At 37.3% G+C, this 25,170-nt stretch overlaps 1 protein-coding gene across 1 annotated transcript in view; it reads right to left on the bottom strand.

The window, feature by feature from the left end:
• LOC131034070 (uncharacterized) overlaps window positions 1-25,170 on the bottom strand; it is a 123,824-nt gene that overhangs the window by 82,739 nt on the left and 15,915 nt on the right. Inside the window, exons 2-4 of the mRNA XM_057965421.2 lie at window positions 7,745-7,877; window positions 3,630-3,679; window positions 3,450-3,539 (exon numbers count right to left, since the gene is read on the bottom strand). Of these exons, the coding sequence (XP_057821404.2) occupies window positions 3,450-3,539; window positions 3,630-3,679; window positions 7,745-7,877 (273 nt within the window). The remainder of the gene's footprint in view (window positions 1-3,449; window positions 3,540-3,629; window positions 3,680-7,744; window positions 7,878-25,170) is intronic.

The following is a 25,170-nucleotide window of genomic DNA, read 5'->3' as shown; positions in this document are numbered from 1 at the left end:
CCACAGGACTGACACCAAACAATTATGCATGTTTTATTCTGATCATGGAAAAAATCTATCGTTTCTTTCTTTCACACAGAGAGAACATGGCATTAGCATGTGACAGTATTACCCTTATGGGAGACTGATCAGAAGGCATTTATTTCTCTACAGAGTCAAATTTTTGTACTGCAGTTTGGCCTTTATTGCAGCAGCCTCCCTCTGTGTCCTCTTGCCATGAAGGGCTGTTTTAGAAGATCTATTGAGACCAGATACAAGACTCGTGAGCTTCCTAGCTATGAGAACTTTCTTATTTTGGTTTCAGAACTGATTTCCCACTTTTAGAAATGACATACGTCACTGCTCATTGTGCTCATGTTCAATGACCTTTGATCATCAGTCAATGGGTTTTGGAGATGCAATTTCAGTTTTTTATTTTGTTGTTTTAGTAATGTTGTCCCTCTTGAAGGTTATAACTGTGTTTGGATTTTTTTCTCAACTCAAGTCGTTGTACTTTTTTACCTTCTATTGTCTTACCATTTTTATTGCCATCAATATCTTTGATAGGGTACCGATATTCTGGGTTCATGACAACTAATGCTGCATAAACTTTATACATGTGGTTGTAAGTTGTAAAATATCTTAATGTCTAGCTACAACCTCTTTAGGGATCCAACTTATCACATAAAATCAGGTTTTTCCCAGTTCACCATTTTGCTTTTATAATGAAAAGTTTTATGTTCTTCATTAACAAACAGATTACTAAAGTAAAACAAGACTTTTGGTACCAGTACAGTAGTAAGCTTCAGAGAGTCTTTTGGACAAAAATTTTCTCTCTAAAGCATAAATATTTAAAAATTGTATAAATTGAAACATGTGCTGCAAATACCATGTAAGGACCAACTATGTTGCAGCCTTAGTCCCACCCTTTTCAGTGGTGCTGGCTTTAATGGTGAAATATCCACCATAGCCGGTTGTAGCTTACAGAATGAGTTTCAGTATTTTTGGCTTGCAGTTTGGCGATATGGGTTTGAAGATGATGAAGGTTTTTCAAGTATTTTGATGTGGGTTTTCAGTTTTTGTTGTGGTTGATCATTTTGGGAGTACTATTCGAGTTTGGTGTGCTTGATGCAATTCTCTCAGTGCTTGTCTTCCATTTTCAGAGACACAGAAAACCATATTTACACTCATCTCTCTGGGTTAAATTTATATCAATCTAGGTATTGATCCATGGGCTTTCTTGCAGATGGGCACCCCATTTCCATGTGTCAGATGTTAAGTTCGGTAGAGGATTGAATTTACAAGAGAAATCACCCCTCTATGGAAGAGTGTCCAATTCCTCTTGGCACGGGGGAGTTTTCAGAAGTTAAATCTGCAATTTTTGAAAATCTATTTCTTCATTCAGGAGCATTTGAATATCAAGGGTCTGACTTTGAAATGTGAGGGCAGGTTTGGAGCTTTGTTTTTACCTGAAAATTACTTGTAGAAATTGCCCCTGTTTGGTTGTGTGCTCACTTTGGTTGCAGTAATTTTCTGATCCTTCATTCAGACTGTGGGATTTCTTGGATGGGTTGAGTTTGGTTTCATAACTTCTGAATTGTGTTTGGGTTGAAGAATCATCAAAAAATAAGTGTCATTCTATGAGACATTGAAAGAACAAAGGAGTTGAGTGTGAGCTGAAAACAATACCAGTGATCTTTCCAGGTCTGCTCATGTTGATTGTACTTCATTTTCTGATTTAATGCAATGAATGTTGAAGGTTAAGAGAATAGAGTTTGGTTGATGCATTTTGTTCTTGTAAATCCCTATGTGATGTATCATGCAAAGTTAATCAAAAAGAATGAATGAAATCTGAAAATAGTTCCAATCAGCAAACTGTTACTATCCATTACATTGGCTTTCAAACTTGCAAAACATTTCAAAACAAAGTCACGGCTGCATGCTACACTAACCCTATTAGACTCTAATGGTACTCTTTACAAAGAGAGACTATGGGAAGTCAGAATTTGGCCAATTGTTGTCCCTTAGAAGTTCAAATTGGTAGTAATCAAAGAATCTGAGACACCAATGCAAACAACCATCAACAATACTACCGAATTGATATTTATTATTTATCACTACATCCATGTCATTAAGGTATCTCAAAGTAGTCCTATTAGTTTGAATCTTGTTTCTTGTGTTTAGAATTCAGTTTTAATCTTAATTTCACCTATCAGATAAATCCCATGTAATTGGCTCTGTCAATTGAGGTTCCTCTTAAGACAACAGAGAGTGAGTTTGTATCAGCTGAGATAGATGTGAAGAAATATATCAATTTGAAAAAGTGGATATGCAAACTTTGCTGAAAACAATGTAATATGAGATCAAAGGAAGATATTCTAATATGTTTCAATGATAAAGAAATTTGCACACATCCTTCTTCAAATATGAAGACCAGAGATCTCTCACTCCTTTTGTTGAAGAGAATTGCTTCCATGCACAACGTTTGCTACAAAAGAGTAAATAGAAGTAGACAATTTCACCTTAACTTTTTTATGAGACTTTTACAGACCTTAGCCTCCTTTATCAAGGTTACCACTCAACACCTTTTTCTCAAACACTTGCGTAGTGCAAAACCTACATTTCTTGTGTTGCAACATTACCATTTTTTAGAATACAATACACCAAGCAGACTCAGGCAATACAAGAGATGCTTTCTGCTCCACTGCTTGCACCCTCATTAGACACTTCCATGCTATTGCCAAGATCTGAACAAGGAAAAGAACTTCAGATGACAGAGGCATAATCTAAAAAACTCTACAGTAGCTAGGAATAAAAGCAATATCTCTCCATAGTTGTTTTCCTTATGTAAGTAGTTTTGTACTCCTTTGTCTTAGGCTTTAATAAGTTTAGACTTAAACCAATTTGTCCCTTCCTTAGATGCTATCTTGTTTATATGTATATTTGCTGTCCCTGGCAGTCCCGTTGATCATTACAATCATTTGAGAGCATAACATCTAGGATGATTTCTTTATTTCAAGATTTTGCTCTGTAATCTATTGATATTCTATTACAAAATTTCAACAAAAAAAGAAATGAAATAAGAGGGGCTAAATTGTTATCCTAGAATGCACTCAGTTAAAAAAGAAACAGAATCGAAGCAAAATGTTGTTTCTCTCCAAATCTCATCTCCATACATTTGCTCTAGTAATGTATCCAGGGTACAAGAAGAGAGAAAAGAAAGAAACCATAGTGAGCAGTTACACTGCAAACAACCTGGAAAGTAGCGTAGCATTCATTACCCAAAGCTTCCATTTGTCTGATTTTAAAATACAAATAAGCAAGGTAAAAACAGAAAGGAAGATTTTACTAGGCATCAAAAGCTACATTAATATCATTAGAATTTATTACTTATATTTTCAGGAGAAAATTTCTTCATAAGTTAGCAAATAAGCATAATTACCAAACAAGGTTGATTACATTTAGCTTACCCGCATAGCCTTTAAACCACTGTTCACTACCGCAGCAGGTAAAGATGTCAAGGCAAATGCTATTAAATATTTGAAGAAATTGGACCAATTCTGTTGCAATCATGTAGTAAGAAATAAACAAGTAAGTAGAACTTACATCAAGTAACACTTCCAAAATATATAATATGACTAGAATTGTACCTTTGATATGATTGCTTGTGCCGATTTTCCTTCTAGTGAGGCAATCCTATCTGTGCAGTTTAATCAAGGTATGCATTAGGCACAAATAAAAGTTTATCAATTCTGCTTGACCATAAGACATCAATAAAAAGGAATTAAATATAAAAACATTTCCAAAATCTCCTAGTGTTCCATTATTGAATCAATCAATGAAATATAAATTAATCCAGTGGTATAAACATTTTCCTTATTATTCTAATCAAGATTGGTGATATAATTCCCAGAAGAATTATTTGAGAAAATACAGACTGCCTTTAGGCTACATCATAGACAATAAACGATTCTTTTACGAGCTTAGTATTTGCAATTATAGACACTAACTGATTCCAAGTTATATAAATGATTGATAATCATTTTGCGAGTGAATATTTTCTCTTAATCAGAGATATCATCAATAGGTACTGAAAATTTACAATGAGGAACATATATTATTCTGCAACTACAAGATACATCAAAAACTCGGTCTGAGTCAAAACTTCTATAAGGGGCCAAGTTCAAGGATCAATCATGAGATGAAGAATGGAACATATTCCTTGATCCTTCTTAAGTCTGCATATGGTTTCCTTGAGATATATGTGTCTGGAGTTCAGGTTAATGTTAATATATATGTGTGAAGTATACATATGGTTTCCTTGATACATATGGTTTCCTTCTGAAGTCTACATATGGTTTCCTTGAAATACATATGTCTAGGAATTGATTCCCCGTGACCCTACAAAATTACTTTCCTCCCATGCCCACATATCCAAACTTGTTGAATGTATATATCAAAGAGGGAAAATTTTAATATAAAAAATAGATTATTTAGAATTTTTTGAGCTAGGGCAAAAATTTTAAATTTTCAGACTTTTTCAAAGGGGGCACAACATGGTCAAGGAATGTCATTTGATGTCTGTAGAGTTTCTCTCATGTTTCAAGGAGGTTTTTTTGTATGCAATAAAGGTTAGGGGATGTATCCAAGGCATCCCCACATCCCCAATATGGGGACAGCTGCAAAAGAACAAGGGATGCCCAAGTTTCCTTGAAAAGATTACTTCAACAAGAAGGTTTAGAAGAAATGGAGCATCATAAAAGCACCAATATTGCTTCAAAGAAATAACATTGAACAACCAAAGGGAAAGAAAGTTGAACAAACCTACCCACCCAAGAAATGACAAATTCTTAGATTGTTATTTGATTTCTATGGTATATATCAATTACCATGATTATTAGAAAGTTATTTGATTTCTATAGCATATATCAATTAGAATTATAACTTGCTTAATGTTATTAATAGTTTCTTATCAATGTGTATAAATATTTTCAATCATCTAGAGGATTTGTACTGTATCAAAAAAATTGTAATTTGTTGTGTTACATGTCCTGCAGCTCATTGCAAATGATAGCATTATCTTTATCATTCAATGTTGCTTATGTATTGGGCAAGCATACCCAGGGATGCATTTCCAGGTGAAACAGACCTATTTCGGGGACGGGGGGACGCCAGGAAACGTTTCCTTGGCATTTCCAACTTGCAGAAAATTGGCAGAAACGTATCCAAAGAGCAGGGACCACACCAGAAACATGGGAGACAGTCATCTGTCCCAGGGACAGTTGGGGACGTCCCAAATGTTCTTGACTGTCCCGAGGACAATCGGCCATCCCCCCACTTCTCAACATGATTTATGAATTCATCGATATTAATATTTTGTTTTATAACTAAAATACAATATAAATGCCACATTATTGGAATTAGTAATGTCAATTTCCCATCGAAGGGATGTCGCACTTGATATCCTTCTCTATACCCAATTTTTGCACTTTAATTATAATATATGATATTCATTATCACATACATTAGGTAATAAGTCACAGACCTTGAGTTTATTAAAGTTTATATAGTATAGTCCTATCCTCATATAGCTTTGAACTAAAAAACCTAGCCATATACTTCACACCATCAAGTAACATCAAATCCAAAAAACATGAATAGTTGCAACTAGGGCTTTCTTGGACAGGTTGGGTTGGTGTCATTTACCACATAGATTTATGTTTCATTTATCTGATCTTTTGATGTACGGTTATGTGACATTTGTTTTCTGTAATTGAGAAGACTAGATATATTGATTCTTCCAGTTGAAATACAATGAAAAATAAAGTGTTTTCATTGTTATACGTAGTATTAAATTACATCATGTATATAAATTTATGAATTTCAACTCTCATTTATCAATGTTATCCTGTGAATATATTTGAAATTTGAAATTTCCCTATATATTTTAAATTTTCCCTATTTTTTTGATAGTCATCCCCTAAATGGCAAAAAAAATGTCCCAGGAACCCATTTCCCCATCCCCCCTCCCAGAAACTCAGGGTAACATAGGTAGTGAGGCCTTGATCCTTGTTAGTCCACATTTTGTAAATTCAACCTAGCATGCCTCAACTCCTACCAGCTTACCGTGTTGTAATGTCCCCAATTCTGAGACTAAACATGGTGAGCCCTAGCAGGGCAGACCTAGGACACATTTGTGTCAATCACTAGCAAAAACAATAATCAGATAGGAACACAAGCAGCTACCGATTATGACTTAAGACCAACGATATGGCAAAGCAATGAAATTGGAATTGTTTATGGGACAATTGTATCTCAGCATCATTATGAAATCCAAGTCAGCGATAATATTAGATACATATAAGGAAGCGGCGATTAGGTGGCAAATGGTTTATATGATATAGCAGCAAGTGCCAAAGATGATTCAAGTCTTAAGATATCAAAGTCGAACTAATATATCAACTCCTTAATAGAAAGATTAGTAATGTGAACATGACAACTTTATGAGAATGTTATGTTTATTGGAGACATTCAGCGATCACAAGGAATTGTATGCGATTTCTCTTAAGATGGCCAGCACTCAGAAGGTGCGATTAATGTATGTCTTATTAATAACTAATATTCATGTAAATAGTGCGATTAGCACATGTAATCAACATCCATGTAAAAGTGCAATTAGGAGCCTAACAATTAACTATGATGAGATGCTAGGAAGGGACGTGTCTATCCCAAGTCAAGGATTCCATTTGCCAAACAATGAAGAGATGCAACTCCTCAAATCCACATCTCCTCATCGTATATTAAAGAGACTCTCGTATCACTCCAAAGGATCATCAAAGAAGATGAGAATCAAATAAGGAGACTGATATTCTGGTTAATATATTGATTGCTGGTTAAAGCAATTGACATAGAGCCTGGTCCACTGAGTAAACCCTTTTATGTCTACAATATTGATTTATGGTTTCTTTCTGATTAATAGATAAATATAATTCTCAGAATAAGGTTAAGTGCATAGATAAAATAAGATATTCTCCTAAAGAAATCTGGTTATTCATTAGCAGTGTCAGTAATAGATCTCATAATTTTAAGGAATTCTTATGTAACTAAATCTTAGAAGAAACTTGTATATTTCTGATCTAATCTATGTTACTTCTGCTAATGCCTATGGAGGATGGGCTAGATTTGTGCTAAGGGAGAGGCGGTCTAATTCCAACCAATTAGGTGGTCCCGAGATGGGGTAAGGATCAGTGTTCTGTAAACCTTGACGGAGTTATCCCGAGATGGGGTAAGGGTCTGCATCTGTAATCCTTGAGGAAGCCTGTTGTAGTTTCGTTTCTCAGCGCCCTGGTAACATAATTACCCCTTCCTCCCTTAGCATTAGGTATTAACAAGGTTAGATCATTATAGAGGGCTATGAATTATAAAATTTGGAATTAATTGAAAAAACATAATAACTTGATAATGCATTCAGTAATGTATGAAAACATAACAGCTTCCAAGTAGGGGGCATCACATGTGCTTATCATGCATCCTTCCACATACTTTTTCATGAGTCAACATTAGTTTAAATTGTGGAAATTCACATATATTCATTTACACTCAGAAATATGGTAGAAATGTGGAAGGGCAAAACATCAAAGGAAACTATAATAAATTCTTCATTAAATTCAATATATAAATACTTATTTTCTGAGAAAATAGGTTAACAATAGAAAAAGACAGCATCAAAGACAAAATCTATTCATATTCAGAAGTAATGGCCAACCTGTAAGCAATGTACGACTATATAAGAAGCATGTTTGGACAAAAATGAGAAAAGATTCCTTGGACCAAACATGTGGAACACACAAACGTAAGATCTCACAGAGTCGTTTAGCAAATAGTGCATTCACTGCAACCTGAACAAATGTGTGAATTAGAATTTCATGTAAGAAACTAAAATCATTGTTTAACTTAATATCACTCAAATGCAACTAACAGAAAAACGATAATGACAAAGACTTCATGAATACACTTTATATGGCATAATCATCTGTCCTTTTAGTAATCAGCAAGCAAATATTATCAGCACCAATTAAGATTTTAATCATAATGAACCAATAAGAAACCTGAAAAAAATGAAGCAAATGAGCACACATTCATCAGAAATCACTAAAATTGGAGCCTTTGACCATATGTTCACTTGCATTGAAACATTATATTCATTATCTTAAGTTAGTCAGACATTCTAATCAAGCGTTGTAATCAGCATATAAATAAGACAAATATTCTGTTGCTGAATGATTGTATTGTTGCCTTAGGTAATGTATTAATCACCTTTAACAGCACCTTTAACAGTACTTCACTGAGTTTTGAGGTTGTGTGGATGGAATTTTAAGGGATGGCCAAAATTTTCCAAAATTTTGGGTCGGCGAGGGGACTGTTATTAAAATTTTGAATAGTATATAAAATTAATATATTAATTTTTAAAAAACAAATGAATTAAAAATGCCTGAAAATAGCTTAAGTTTTAAAGTTCAAACAAACTAAAAAATCTGAAATATTAAAACCATGAACATTTAAATATAAATTATTAAATACTAAAAAAAATCTTATAGACATGTGCCCATACGAAGTATATAACACTTGAATAGTTTCTACATTTTGAAGGGGGCAACAAAATTTATGTCTGAGTCAATGTCAGCCTGACATTAAATTCAATTATGATGTAATTTTAACCAAAAAATAAAGTTTCAATATTTCACTGTATTTCCTCTGGTAGCATAGAATAAGGATCTCTCTTGTGGCAGCCTCCCACACTTTTCTAATTTCATATTGACTTAATGTACATATATAGCAAGGCTCCTAACCAACATTCAAATAATTTAATAAACCATTGGCAATTACCAATAAAATCAGATCACAAATCTGCTTTCCATGGAACAGGTCCCTGACTTTTATTAATTTCTGTGTATGTTATTCCTTGCTTCTACCTGTTGATGTGTTTTTCATGCACATGCGAACACAAAATAAAATACCAAGGTATCTTATCCTCTCTTGAACAAAGTTTCCCCGAATGCTGAAGATTTCGCCTAAGGATCAATCGAGGCAACTCCAAGGTTCTGGTATGTAGGTTCTCTATGTGTGGATAAGCTCAATTTGGTCTGATATGATTATGCTGGAATCACAAGGGGACTTACGTTTGATGGCCTGAGTGTTTAATCTGGTGGAACTCAAGTCCTATCTACTCACCAAGATAATGAAGATATAGCAAAAGATGAAAGGCTCAGAAAGTCTACTCTAAGGCCTAGAATGCAAGAAGATGAATGAACGACTAGGTGGAGTCCTACTGGGCTAGGTCTTACCATCAAATTGAACAATTCAACACCAGCTCAGTGCGATCTTCTAGGGTAGTTCTGAATATGTTCAAATCATCACTGTCAAACACTGGTCATCATTCAAGTTAATGCATGAACAACAGACGCGTAATGACTCGAGATTAAGCTCATTCAATGCCAGTTGACCACGCAAGGCGCACTTACAATTAGTAAGAGGCTAGTGGTTTGGACTAGGCAAATTCCACACGAGTGCATTCAATAACTTCATTCAATCTAATTATTTAAAATGAAGATTCAACAAGAGACCATGCATATTGAAAAGAAACAACAAACTTCACCATAACTTCAATGAAAATGGAGTTCATTTACAATCAAGGCAACAATTTCTTGCCTTCTCCTCCTAATCGACTCTAATTGCTATTCTATTCGCTATCTAGCTACTAACTCTTAGCTATTCTAACCTCTATTAACCAACCATTAACCTTTACAAATGAAGAGCCAAAGCTTTATATAGAGAGCTCTTTACATCTCAATGGCTAGGATTACAAGATGAAAACCCTAATTAGGGTTTGTTACAACAAACTCCTTTAGCCAATGAGGAAATTACATTTCATGTGTGGACCAATAGAGGTCAGGGGTAGGTGCCTCGAAGTTTGTGCCATCGCTGGTGAGTCAGGTACATTGAATCTGGACATGCTGAGGTGGACCTATCTAACTGGAGGAACAGTGACTAGGATGCCACCTTGTCTTTCGTTTGCTCGTATCTCTTTTGATACTCAATTTGGTGATGCTGAGAAGCTAACTTTGATTAACTCTTCTGAAACTATCTGCTTCTTCAACGTACCCTTGCACTGACCTTGGTTGATCTTCCTTCGTCCTTGATGTACTCGATGAGTGGCGCACCCTTCCTTGGCACTCTTGCGTTTCATGAAACCCCTTCACGGTCAAGTCACTCCTTTGGTAGCTCATATCGCCTTGAAATGTTTATAAGATCTTTCTTCTTGACATCCTGTGGCTTCTCCATGTGGAAGAATGAAGATCTTGAGGATAGCTTGCAACTCCTTGAACACTTGAAGTCTTCCAACACTTTGAGTCTTCTTTTATGTGCTTGAAGTGTCCTTGATGAATGATGGAACTAGAAAAGGACGCCCCTGTGCTAGCCTGATCTTCTTCCAACTTGATTTGATTGACCTACAAAACAAACAAAAGATGATTAAGAATACATGATATATTCATTCTAACATAGCATTTCTTACCTTAAATCATCAACAAGAAGGCATCGGGATGAAATTCGTTCTGGACCCCTTGGAGGGATAGGCCCTATAATGAGATTCGCTCTGGACCCTCTCCAGGGATAGGCCCTATAATGAGATTCGCTCTGGACCCTCTCCAAGGACAGGCCCTATAATGAGATTCGCTCTAGACCCCTTGGAAGGGTCAGGAGTGAATTTCTTCCTTTTAGCTCAAATTTCATCATCTCTTTGCCTCAAATCACTTCTCAAGGAAAGAATATATCAATCCCCCTCAACTACGCCATAGGAACAAAGATCTTGGTTGAAAACATGGAGCAAAATAGAGGTTTAAGGAATTTCGCTCTAGACCCTTTGGAAGGGTCAGGAGCGAAATTTGTATTCTTGGCTCAAATTCATCACTGCCTTCACCTCAATTCACTTCTTAAGGAAAGAATATATCAATCCCCCCTCAACCATGTCCTAGGAACAAAAAAATCTTTGATTTGAACAAGGAGGAAATATATGTTTTTAGAAGAATTCGCTCTGGACCCTTTGGAAGGGTCAGGAGTAAAATTCTTCCTAGGCTCAATTCATCTTCCATTCATCCTTTTTTTGCCTTGAATTTCACTTACTACACCTCCTCTTATCACCATCAAGTCAATTCACTATCAAAACAAGGCTCCCTTAGTGCACTAGGTGAAATTGAGAATCTTTCTAGGAATTTCACTCTGGACCCTTTGGAAGGGTCAGGAGCGAAATTTGCATTTCTAGGCTCAATTCACATCCAATTTACCTTAGCTTTGCTTAAAACTTGATCTTTGATCCTTTTCTCTGCCATGCATGACCACCATTCAATGTCCCTAGTGAAGAAATCAGCCATTTGGAGGATTTCGCTCTGGGCCCTTTGGAAGGGTCAAGAATGAAATTTGCAATTATGTTCAAATCCTTAACTTTTCATCACTTCACTTTGTTTCACACATCAATACTCTCTCAACTACGCCATAGGGATAAGGTTTATGAGGCAAATTTGGACCAAGAAGGGAGATATAAGGAAATTCGCTTTGGACCCTTTGGAAGGGTCAAGAGCAAATTTTATGTTTTTGTCTTAAATACCTTCCAAACACTCAATCTTCACCCTCATTCACATTATTCTCACCTCAAGACATGCTAACAAATCACCTTAAGGAGGTGCCTAGCTCAAAACGTTGGATCGAAAGTGTATCTTAACCATTTCACGTAGGTACCTTTGGAAGGACAGGAGCTATCTAGGAATTTCGCTTTGGCCCCTTTGGAAGGGTCAGGAGCGAAATTCATGTTTTAGGCTCAATTTCCTCATCCCATCTCGTTCCAACTTGTTCACAAGGCAAAAATAGGTCATTCCTCACTCAGTCAAGATGTAGGAGTAAGCTTTGAGGTCTAGACTGGGAGCAAAAGAGGTTTCTAAGGAAATTCGCTCTTGTCCCTTTGGAAGGGTTAGGAGCAAATTTGGCAATTGTGCTCAAATTCTTCATCACTTCCTTGACTAAATGCCCTAGGTCTTAAAGGCAAGTGCACCCTAGTAGGATATAAGGACTTCCTCCAACTCAAGCAACAAGAGCAAGGCCTGACCTAGAGAAGGCTTTCAAAGAGATCCTAACCTGGACCACCTACTGACCCACCTCAACTCAAGCAAAGCCTGCTATCCTAATGATCTCTCTAGCAACTCTCCAATGCAAAGGCTAATAGCCAAAACCAGACAACTAAGCAAAGAAAACTAACCCTAGAAAGCAAAAAGGAGGGGTCCCCATTTGCAATGGGGTGATGTGTGAATACGTCACAACACTACCCATCAATGCTCTCTTGTCTACACTCTTGCTTTTGGATAGCAAAATAAATGCCAAGGAGTTAATTTTTATCATTTTGTTTGTGAATAAATTTTGGGTCTATTGGAATTTGTCTGAGTAATGAGTATTTCCAATTCCCATGGGAAAGGATCGAAATCACATGTGACAAATTCCACCAAGTGTGCTAAATCTGGAAATCTATCTATATTCCTTACTCTCCTCTCTACTCTGCTTGAAAAGGCTTGATTTCAATCACAACAAGCTCGTGGAAATCCTATCATGTTATTTTTTCTCTTTGAAAGGTGTAAGCGTAGGGGGCTGTCATGACACCCTCAAAACACAATGGTGTCCCCGATTTCAACAAAAAATAATGGAGTATCCTATTTTTTATTAAAAAGAGGGATGGCATCTGAGACATCTTATCCCCTTTACCCCATCCAAGAATATCCTGACATCTGAGACAGACATCTAGGCAAAGGGAATGCATCCCCCAAGAACATTGCTTTTGAATTAAATACATTTGGATCTGACAGTTGTGTTAATGACAACAGCTAGGGTCAACCAACCAAGAAATAATAAGTTGGAACTCAGGGTAATTAAACCAATGTAACAAGCATTCCTTGTACCAAGCATTGCATTGTATTGTCCACTTGTTGAAATAGTTTGTCATTGATGTCAAAGTGTAGATTCAATTGATGTCAAAGGTAAAATATCTCAATATTCAGATATGTAAAAGTTGTTGAGTTGATTACATATTACTGTGACAATTATATGGCAACATTCCATTAAAGACAACCAGCAATAATGAAATATCATTCGGAATCAAAGTAGATCAAGAGCACATCTAGAGAATATTTTATGTGCAGATTTTGTGAAGAACTCAATGAAAAACCAGTAAAACTAATAGAAGACTTCTGAGTATAGCAGCAGAGAAATACAATAATAAATTGATTTCAAACAGACCTTAAGAATAAATATTTGAAGATAAATTGTGTGGAAATGTTACATCATCCATATGCAGATTTGAGAAGGGGGTGAACAGAAGATTTATGGCTATAGTTCATTATTGAAAGACATATCAATCGGATAAGGAGTGTGAAGAATAAAAGTTTATATACCATACTGAACACCTGTATATCTCAGACAATAGCAGCAATAAAATACATATCTCTGTTTACTAATCATATAACAAATACGTATAAATGATATTGTGTATCTCTGTTTATTAATCATGTAACAAATACGTATAACAAAATAGGTATAACAAATGCAAATAAAATTGTGTAACAAAAGGCACGATTAGTGAAAAGGCACAATAATGTTTGATAAACCAAAGGCACGATTAGTGAAAAGGCACAATAATGTTTAGTAAATAAAAGGCACGATTAGTAAAAAGGCACGCTTCAGTTGATCCTGAAAAGAAACCTGTTACCTGCATCTGACACTCTGAGGACAAGGTTGCCCCGCACACCTATGTCCGCCAGTTTCAAGCCCAGATTATAGACACAGGTTCCTCTCAGCTTCCTAATTCCAAATATATATTTATGTTTGCATATCAAATCTGAAACTACTGATGCATGCTGACATCTGTCAATTTTACACCTTTAGCCCTAGATCTTGCCTTCTACATCTTTCCATAGCTCATTTTCAACTCAAACAAGGAGATTTGAATCCACCTTGTGCTCAGTCCTTTTCACTCAGATTTGTGATTGAACCAAGTGGATCCATTCCTCTCCTTAAATGTGATCATTGTGGAAATAGGCCTAGCTCCTAGTTTGCATGCACATCACATTTTTTGTGAACCCAATGTATCTCATGCTTACTTCTGATTTTTATTTTCAGATCTAATTTGTATGCATTTAATTAATTCACACTCGCACTCAATTCTGAAATACATCATTCATGCACCTATATTACATAAATTTAGAGGTCTATTTCACAAAAACCCTAAATATTTGATGAAATTGACTTGTGGGTTGCATAATTTCTGATTTATATGTTCAGATCTGATTGTTATTTCATATTTTTTGCAGATTTAGAAGCATTTATTGTTCAGACATATCACTCATATTGCTTAATTACTTGGTTAATCAATCATTCTATTAAGAAATTGCATTGTTTAACCATATCTTTTTCTTACATAATCAATTGTATGAGAGGCATTGTGGTAACAAATCTATTTCATTAGCTTTGCCCTCTGTGTATAAGTTTCATTACCCTTTCCCCTACACCCAATATCCCGATGCAAAGTGTTAAGTTTTATGATCAGATTAGATAACACAATAATTTTACTTCAACTCTTGAAGCAGAATCACCGATTGAAGAGAAATACCAATATGCAATACACGATATGTAGAAGATATGTATTCTCTGCAGTAAATGTATATCGAACTGCTGAAGGATAAGCACGAACTGCTGGAGGAGATTCTCAGAATGCCAAAGTATGTCAATGAATGAATACGATCTGCAGAAGTGTATACATCCCAATGATAAGAAAGAGTGATATGGTCTCCCTCTATATCCGTTGATGGTGATCTACACCCCAGAGTCGGCACCCCTTCCAAGTAACCCGGCTTCACAAAATGCATCAAACACATTCACTAAGGGTGGCGGACTTTCAAGTCGATTCTTTATTAACACGTCTTCATTAAGAACCGACTAATGCCAAGAGTCACTTATTAATCATCGGTTATGTTATGATTAATCCGAACATTCACTAAGCATGGCGTGGTTCCATTTAGTTATGATATTAAATATAGAATTGGCAAGTGTGAATAAATATTAGATCAATGCACATATAAACATTTAGTATCATTTTCATTAATAGCCGGCATACGTAATTGTCTAAGGCCGATAGGCCAATTAGACAATTACGTTGTCTCTGTCAGCCCAAATGGAGTCCGACCGTAGCTATTCTATCATCAACACGAAGAACTTATAGACTTATGGCTTCCCAAAGTTTACATACTAAGGGGTGTGAGCCTAGGTTGACTAACCTATTCCATGGGAACTTGGGCGAATCCTCTATTCCTACACAAGACATACCTAACATTATGGACAACCATTCCCCTTGCACTTCTCATGATAAGGATGACTCCTTAACTCGAGTAACTATTGACCAATTGGGGAAGTGTGACCATGAGTTGGATAGGCTTCAACAAAGGATGGGTCAAGAACACTCCATAGTGAGACAATCCCCTTGATTTAAGGCTTGAGGAGAATGATTCAAAGTGATGAAAATGGTGTGGAAGTGTTCCATGGCATTGCTCATATTGTTAAATCTAATGTCATGATGACGAAAAGTTGTGCCAAAGCCCTTGGTCTTTCTAATCCTACAAATCAAGTTGAGCATTCCATTCCTATGCCTACATCTTTGACTAGTGTGCCTACATATACATTGGTTGATGAATGAAGCAGCATTTGTGTTTGATTGTGGGGCTTACTGTTTAAAGCACTCTCTATGCAATATCCCCATTCAATTGCTAAACAGATCGCACAAGACTGATGTCTGCAACCAAGGCATCCCATGCCTGCTCAATGACTATTAAAGGAGGTTTGTGATTCACCAAAGAGGCATGGAATAATTGTTTTCAGACGTGTTCATACTGCAGCACTCAGAAGAGCCATTAGTAGCCGAGGGAGAGGTGGTGCACAAGCATAAGGATACCATTCAGGCAGGACGTCAATAAGATATCGCATGAGCATAAGGTTAAGGATCAGGGAAGGCGATCAGACTGAGACAATCATCTCTCACATATGTATACTCTCATGAACATAGAGATTTCACTATGAAACAACGATTGCATTTATAACAAATTCGCTTGTTCATAGACAAAAATACATTTTTGATCTACTCCACAATATTTGCATTAAAATAGGATTGATTAGTAGAAATATCTGACAGATTTGTATCCTACAATCAGTGATAATATCAGACTTCTTAATTTCAGAATCCATAATAAACTTAAAGGGTATTTGGCAACTTTATAGGTTAAATTCCACATTCTCTTACTAAGCCATTGATATAACAAATATAGACATATCTATATCCATTGGTACATTTCAATACAATTCTTTAAGAATAATTGGTTCATTGCAGCATTAGACACTTAATCATTAAGAAATTAAGGCAAAGCTTAAATTGGCTCCACAAGGGACATTACACTCTACATGCATAGGAGCCAATATACCTCAAACCAACATTTTATGGTCTCATCTACACTTAGGGGGGATTAATAATACATTTTCCCTCTTTGCCAACCCTCAACCATCCTAGCCATTTTCTTTTGTAAATTCAGACCAATGTCATCAGTATGTTTCTCCAAGCTACCAAAAGATGTTGATAAAGAATTGGGATGTTGGAAATGACAAAGGATTACCAAATGCTTGTTCGTCATGGTCTACGTTTCACATGTCGTAATTGAAATCTGTCAAAGGCTGGCAACTTTTTCAGTGGTGTGCAACTTTTCCCAATGTACATGAAGTTGAATAGTTCTTCCTCGAAGAAATTCAGTTCTAGTTGCAAACTTTGCACGACTTGGTTTTTCTCTTTGGTTTCAATTTAAACAATCAAGAACAAGATCAGTAAGATGAACAATTCACAACATGAGGTCTACTAGCTTTCCAAAGTAGACTGGCCAAGTAGACATGGATTCCAACATCACTGGGTACTGCAGAAGGTCAAGTGTTGTTTGTTTCTCATTACTTGAAACATAGCCTAAAAATAACTTGCTCCCAGACAAACTTGCTTCTTTTGGTAGTTGAGTTATCTATCAATGTTCACACTTCTAAGCACTTTGTTAGATACTCCATTGCAACAACAACAAATCTAAATTTAAAATCATAGCAATCACTTTGAGTTTGGTTTTGAAATGGCCTGATTAAATCAAAATAACATCTTGACAAGTTATGGAGGTTTAATGGCATACAAAAGCACAAAATAGTGCTCAATAGGCTTACCCGACTCCTCCCAATATTGCACACTACAACCCACTCCATTGCATCTTGTCTTAACATGCCCCACCATATCCCAATGAGAACTTTTCTCATTGTCAAATCGAGTTCCATGTGTCATCTAGCAAAGCTTTCATCTGCTTCTCTAGCGATCACTTGTATCCCTTCCCTTAGTACACATTATAGAACACTTAATACGGTCCCATCTTGTACAACAACCAATTTATGGAATGGAACATCCTTGACTTTCCAATAACCACTAATTCTAACTTGCCCAACTCTAAAAATTACTCATTGAAGGAATTCTTGCTATTTCAATACCATGGTGGGATGACAAGTATATGGAGGAGCTACCTATGTGGACCTCTGTCAATAAACTTGTTGAGCTTATCCTCAATGATTGGTCTACATGGTATTTTTATGCCATTAAAATGATTCTAAATGTTAACTACTGCAGCAGGAAAATCCATCTATTCAAACATGGTAACCATAGTTGCTCACCACATACATCAAAACCTCATGAATAAATAGAACATGGAGGGATTCTACCACAAATAGTGTTGAAACTTTCAAATAGCATGCACCATTTCAATGTTTCTATTCCCATTACATATTAGCTGGTCTCTACTTTGGACAATAATCTACTTCTACCATAGATAAGGTGATCTGACTCTTCCTACACCAGCATACGACCAATCATAAAGTTATATGGCTCCACATGAATGTAGAACTCCTTGCCTTGATCTAAGTAAATGATAATATCAGTGCACTTAGCAGACTAAGATTTAACACCTCAACAACTTATCGTTGATATTCTCTACAAAAGAAAGGTGCTTCTTTCCACATAAGAAGATCAAATGGATAAGATGCATATGAAAAAAAAATTATAAATCTCTTCCAGTACCCAACATGTTTTATAAATCTCTTCCAGTACCTTAATAACTTTGCTGACGTGGCTAAAATTGTATTGCTACAACTATATCCGGCCAAAGCAGAATAGAATTTACTCGCTGAGTATCCTATCCTCTCTTGTATAAGGAATCCCTAATGTTGTTTTAAATTGATCAATGGGGATGACCTCAATGTTCCAAATGTCAGCTATTGATTGCGGGATAACTCAACGGTCGATGTGTTTTACTGGGATCACAAGGGGGCCTACGTTTTGCAACAAGCTAGTCTGCATCCTAAGATGTTGCGTTTCTCAAGCTGGGGAATAAAAACAAAGGAGAAGGGTTAAGAGACCTAAAAATTAACAAGACTGGTGTGCGAGTAAACGGATTCAACATAAGCAATCTCTACTTGGCCACAATAGCTCACAACCTCACAAGAACGATGCAATCTTCAAGGCGACTTAGAATATTTTCAGACTGCAGGTAGATACCTAAGCACCCAATTCTGGCACAGCTCAGACAGACACCTGCAATTGAACTAAACACAATTTTAATGGCCCAAACTAACCATACATAGGGATACATAATTAGCATATCCCCAATGGTATGAACCCGAATCCATCAAATACCTGCATACCAAAAAGATCTATCTAAACTTCTGAAGGAAGCCATGCAAACAAACTAAACCAAGATGATAAACACCAAATCAATGTCCATTATATTGATTCTAGCTGCTATTACAACAATTTCTACAACATTTCTACTCTATTCCTAACTACTAAATTCTAACCTTTTAACAACCTAACCTATTCTAACTGTCTACAAAAACTCTAACCCTTTACAATGAGAGGCATCCTGCCTTTTATAGAATTTACAATTTCAATCAATGGCCAGGATTGACTGCATCCAACAATCTTGATATGCCCTCTAGAAGCCTATCAAGTTTAACCCATGCCTACTTAACTCTCAGTTATCCCCCCAACCACTTTCTCAACTACCTATCACTATTTGGCATTATTTCGATCAATTTGGTAGTTGGAGATAACTAACTTGTGTCCCCTCACTTTGAATCCATTAGACGAGGCCCACAGGCAGCTCTCTTTTTACAATAAACAATTTCAGTTTTTAAACTGATTTTCTGGAATTTCCTCTAGCAGTGTATTTCTAAGAATGCATATATTCATTGCATTCTGAGTCTGCTTTGTCTTTGGTCTGGCCGGTTCAATGGTGGCACACTTCCCCATGCTTTGTTGCTTCGACCTTGCATTCTGCGACGCGCTCTGCTTTAACGTGCCTGCCTTTGTCGTTTTGATCATGTGCTCCTCGTTCCCAGCTTTAATCGTGATCTGGTCCTTGATTTGTGTTTCAAGTTGATGCCTAGCTCTTCCTCGACGTCGTCGATTCTGCAAGCAATCAATTTCACCTCGGATCAATCATTTTGAATAAATCAATTTAACAAACATCATTTTTTTCTTTAAATGCCCCTCTTGTTGAAGAGAACTCAGCCTCTTTAGACATTTTGAAAGTTCAGCTTCTTTTCACGAAATGCACGTCACACTTTATTTTATTTTAACGCTCCCCGAGCCTGATGAAATTCGCGATTTTGTTTTGCAATTTTAATAAAATCATCAAATTTTAAAATGCCCCCCCTCCTAAGTTGTAATTTCGGCCACTTTGCCTAGAAATGCGAATTTTCTTTTTTTTTTTGTTCTCAGCTGAATGGGTCAAAATGTGCAATTTGGGGGCTAAACATCAACCTTTTCGGCCTATTGAGCCTTTTTGGCAATTCTACATTTGAAACCTTTTCGACCTATTCTTCTTTTTGTGCGCTTTACCTCCTTTTCACTTTTTCGGGCAAATAGGGCGAATTGCATGATTTTGATCTTATACGTTTTTCGGCCAAATGAAGAAAAATGCATGATTTTCTATTTCGAACCTCCTTCACCCAATGATTTTCGGGCCATTTGAGGAAAATGTGCGATTTGGATTCTTAGTTCGGCCCTCTGAAGATTTTTGCCCAATTTTGTTGAAGGCGTTTTTTGACTTGGTCGAATTTCTTGGCCTTTAAGGGTTATTTGTTATTTTCGGCTAAATGGGTCGAAATGCGACTCTAGATGGTCTTGTTCAGTTTCGGCGTTCAAAGCGATTCTGGAGTAAACATTACTTTGCGAGTTTGCACTTTTGTAATTTTCGGCTTGCAAGACGATTTTGCAAGATTTTGATTTCACTTTATATTTCGGTCAAATAAGTTAAATCGCGCGACTTGGCCCTTCTTTGCTATTTTCGGCCCCTTACTTTCCTTCTCGTGATTATGCTTGGTATTTCGGCCTACTAAGCCGATTTTAGAGTCTTTGCTTGCATTTTGGCCTTAGAGGCTGATTTTGAAACTTTAAGTTGTCGGCTTCTTAAGTTAAAATGCGAACTTGATGTCTTTCCCCCTTTTCGGCTTATGAGACCATTTTGATAGACTTGCGCGAGCTAGGGTTTACCTTTCATTTTCGGCCTTTTAGCCGATTTTGCGAGTTCTGAACTTTTCGGCTCAAAAGACTTCATGCGCGACTTAAAGTTTTGTTTCATTTAGACGCCCTCTTTGATTTCAGGTTTTCTGAGTTAATGGCGTGATTTCAATTCTAACTTTACAAAAATCACATTTCGCCCCTTCACTAATGATTTTCGGATTGATGGGGCTTTTTGCACGATTTTCTCCTCCTTACATTTCGGCCCTATGAACCGATCTGTGAGCTTTTGAACTTCGTTTCTATCCACTTTCGGCTTGAAGGCCGAATTTGCGATTTTGAAGCCTTCCCAACTACTTTTCATTGCTCGCTTTCTCCTACAAGGGGCAAACAGACATGGGGGTCGCCGTCAAGATCGGGGTGTGTGTGCAGAACGCACAACAAATGGCGACTCGGCTGGGAAATGTTCTTGAACATTTCAAGGATGACTATCCGGATCGAACTCCAGAATCTCTAGTATATACCCCACGAAACAACCCAAATGACAAAAGATAGATTCAAAGTAAAAATGAGGTCGCAAACTAAATCAAGTCACCAACCTTGAAAATCATGTGTGTGCAGTGAAGTTCATTCCAGCTTAAAGAAAGTTGAAGTATCATTGTTCAATCAAGACAAGCTACGTAGAGCGACTCATACTCCAAAAGCAACCTGGACATTGCCTCGCTGCCAACGAGCGTTCATAGCCCCGGCGAGGTTATCTCCTGTAAGCTCACAGAGATTGCTTTGTTTCCGATAGATTTTCTTTTGAATACCGGCAGAGGTGTCTATATTCCCAAAGCCGAGCAATTTGACATTTCTTTTCCTTTGTTTTTGTTTTTTTTGTTCTCACTTTCACTTTGGCTGGTAAGCAATGAAGCCTACGTGGGATTGAGCATTACAGTGGTCGCTGAAGCAGAGCTTCAAATTTTCACTTGCAATGACTTCCCCTTTGATAAAACAACAAACTTAAGCAACATTAAGCGTTCAAGGTGCAATGATCGCAATTTTGGTGACAAGACGCAGTAAGCAACTACATTTTTAAAATGACTAGACCTTAAGCCAAATGAACTGACTATGGGGGCAACCGTCAATTAGGTGCTCTACCAAAGTCGACATCCAAGAAACAAACCAGCAAACATCCTGACTTCGTACACCAATGCTGGGAAAAGAAAATATACCCCTTACAAATACTGACAGGGAGATAGCCCCTTCCAAAAGGACACCTACACTACGGAAAGCAAACTAAACTAAAGCAGAAAAACGGGAAATCTAAGCTGAGAACAGAAAATAAACTACTCTAAAACAAAAAACCTAAGCTAACTATATACAAGAGAACCAACTATACAAAATGTGGACTATATGCATGCGTTCCCAACCCAAGGTGATTTCTCAGTATGTGCAGCAGTAACAGGGCAGCGGGGACAGTTCTAAGTCTGGCTTGTTTATCTTTGTATTCTGAAAAGAAAATTTTCAGTTGGCCACTCTCAGTAACCAGGACGTCAAGTAGTATCAACAATTGGGGAAGTTCGTTAGGCCCGTGGTTAATCCATTTACAAGTTGTTTTCCAGGCGTGTATTCGAAATTAAACTGAAAATTTTAAGAATTAACAGCAGGAGGGAAAGAAACAACCTGGCAAGTTTCTTAGTCGTGTAGAATGTCATGCGGTGGGAGATCTTTAGCAGCTGTATCAGGAGGTCGCCACTGGTGGTGCAACATGCCACTCGCATCCGGCTTGTGCAGATCAGCATCAAATTCTACCTCAGGTTGCATAGGCTGAAAAGCGGTCTCGAATTCGAACTCAGGAAAGAGGGGTGCATCATCTATCGGTGCATCTTCAAATAGCAGGGACTCTTCGATTGATTGGTCCTTAAAAATGTCTTCAACTGGCTCTTGGATTGTATCCTCCATTGGCAGGGCTGCTGCAAATTTCTCTTCAGCGTCGGGCTGATCTATGGAGTACACTTGATTTTCATCTTCAAAAACATCTTCCTCAGGTGCAAGGACAGCAAAATCATTCGCTACCATATTCTGATTGGCAGGTTCCTCCTGGTCAGCATTTGACAGCTCCATCTTAACATCGTTGGAAGGTGTGGTGTTGTATTGATTTTGTGTCCTTCTGTACTCGTTTGCAGCAAGGTAGGCACTCCACACTTTGCTAGTGATGCACTCCTCTGGCTCTTCCGACAGTCCATATTGGGCTTTAACTTGACTGACCGCCTCCATGCATTATGAGCAGGTGAATTCTGAGTGTGGGGTGCGGTGAATTCTGCACCACCAAGGTGACAGCACTCTTTCCAAGCATAATTCTTCTTCGAGACCAAACTGGTTCTCAATCCGGTCCTTAAATCGTGTAAACTCATCAGTGCTTGACGGAGGATTGGGGATATCCGGCTGTTTGAACTCTTCTGACTTGGGGATATCCCAAAAGAATATCTGCCCCTGCAATGCTAACTCGACCCTTCACAAAAACGTCAAGCAATTCGACTCCTCGTGCTCTGTTGTGCCATGAATTATGCAATGACCTGCAAATGCGAATTCGAACAGCTGCTTTAGATACAACTGCAGACTCAGCCTTTGTTGGATTTGGGAAATGTCAAACTGTAGACAGTCTTCATGAAATGGCTGACCCGACATACTAACTCAGAAATTTTTTGGTATTTTCAGATTTTTTGATTTTTATGTTTTTTTAGTTTAACAGGGATCTAGCATATCCCAAATATGACATTTAAATTGGCCTAATAGACTAACTTGCTGCAAGGAACCTGCTAGGAGGGCCCTCCTTCTAGCGCCAATTTTGTTGAGCGCGGAGGAGGGTAAAAAAGCTATAAGGTTACTCCTCGCAAATATAGACTAATATGATCTGGGTTTAGCTGTTTAGACATTCATCATATCATGCCCTCCCTCTAGCGCCAATTCTGTTGACGTGGCTAAAATCGTATTGCTAAAACTCTATCCAACCAACGCAGAATAGAATTTACTCATTGAGTATCCTATCCTCTCTTGTATAAGGAATCCCTAATGTTGTTTTAAATTGATCGATGGGGATGACCTCAATGTTCCAAATGTCAGTTCTTGACTGTGGGATAACTCAACGGTCGATGTGTTTTGCTGGGATCACAAGGGGGCCTACGTTTTGTAACAAGCTATTCTGCATCCTAAGATGTTGTGTTTCTCAAGCTGGGGAATAAAAAACAAAGGAGAAGGGTTAAGAGACCTAAAAATTAACAAGACTGGTGTGCGAGTAGACGGATTCAACATAACCAATCCCTATTTGGCCAAAATAACTCACAACCTCACAAGAATGGTGCAATCTTCAAGGGGACTTAGAAGATTTTCAGACTGCAAGTACATACCCAAGCACCCAATTCTAGCGCAGCTCAGACAGACACCTGCAACTAAACTAAACACAATTTTAATGGCCCAAACTAACTATACACAAGGATATACAATCAACATATCCCCAATGGTATGAACCTGAATCCATCAAATACCTGCATACCAAAAAGATCTATCTAAACTGCTGAAGGAAACCATGCAAACAGACTAAAACCAAGATGATAAACACCAAATCAATGTCCATTATATTGATTCTAGCTGCTACTACAACAATTTCTGCAACATTTCTACTCTATTCCTAACTCTACTAAATTCTAACCTTCTAACAATCTAACCTATTCTAACTATCTACAAAAACTCTAACCCTTTACAATGAGAGGCATCCTGCCTTTTATAGAATTTACAATTTCAATCAATGGCCAGGATTGACTGCATCCAACAGTCCTGATCTGCCCTCTAGAAGCCTAGCAACTTTAACCCATGCCTACTCAATTCTCAGTTGTCCCCCCAACCACTTTCTCAACTAACTATCACTAATTGGCATTACTTCGGTCAATTTGGTAGTTGGAGATAACTAACTTGTGTCCCCTCACTTTGAATCCATTAGAAGGGGCCCACAGGCAGCTCTCTTTTTACAATAAACAATTTCAGTTTTTAAACTGATTTTTTGGAATTTCCTCCGACAGTGTATTTCTAAGAATGCATATATTCGTTGCATTCTGAGTCTTCTTTGTCTTTGGTCTGGCCGGTTCAATGGTGGTGCACTTCCCCATGCTTTGTTGCTTCGACCTTGCGTTCTACGACGCGCTCTGCTTTAGCAATGCCTGGATTTGTCGTTTTGATCCTGTGCTCCTCATTCCCAGCTTTGATCGCAATCTGGTCCTTGATTTGTGTTTCAGGTTGACGCCTAGCTCTTCCTTGACGTCGTCGATTCTGCAAGCAATCAATTTCAACCCGGATCAATCATTTTGAATAAATCAATTTAACAAACATTAATTTTTTCTTTAAATGCCCCTCTTGTTGAAGAGAACTCAGCCTCTTTAGGCATTTTGAAAGTTCGGCTTCTTTTTCACGAAATGCACGTCACTTTATTTTATTTTAACGCCCCCCGAGCCTGATGAAATTCGCGATTTTGTTTTGCAATT

Source organism: Cryptomeria japonica, chromosome 2, assembly GCF_030272615.1.
Source record: "Cryptomeria japonica chromosome 2, Sugi_1.0, whole genome shotgun sequence".
NCBI classification, from domain to species: Eukaryota; Viridiplantae; Streptophyta; class Pinopsida; order Cupressales; family Cupressaceae; genus Cryptomeria; species Cryptomeria japonica.
The sequence above is the reverse complement of the archived record's forward strand: the minus strand, read 5'-3'. Positions and strand labels throughout refer to the sequence as shown.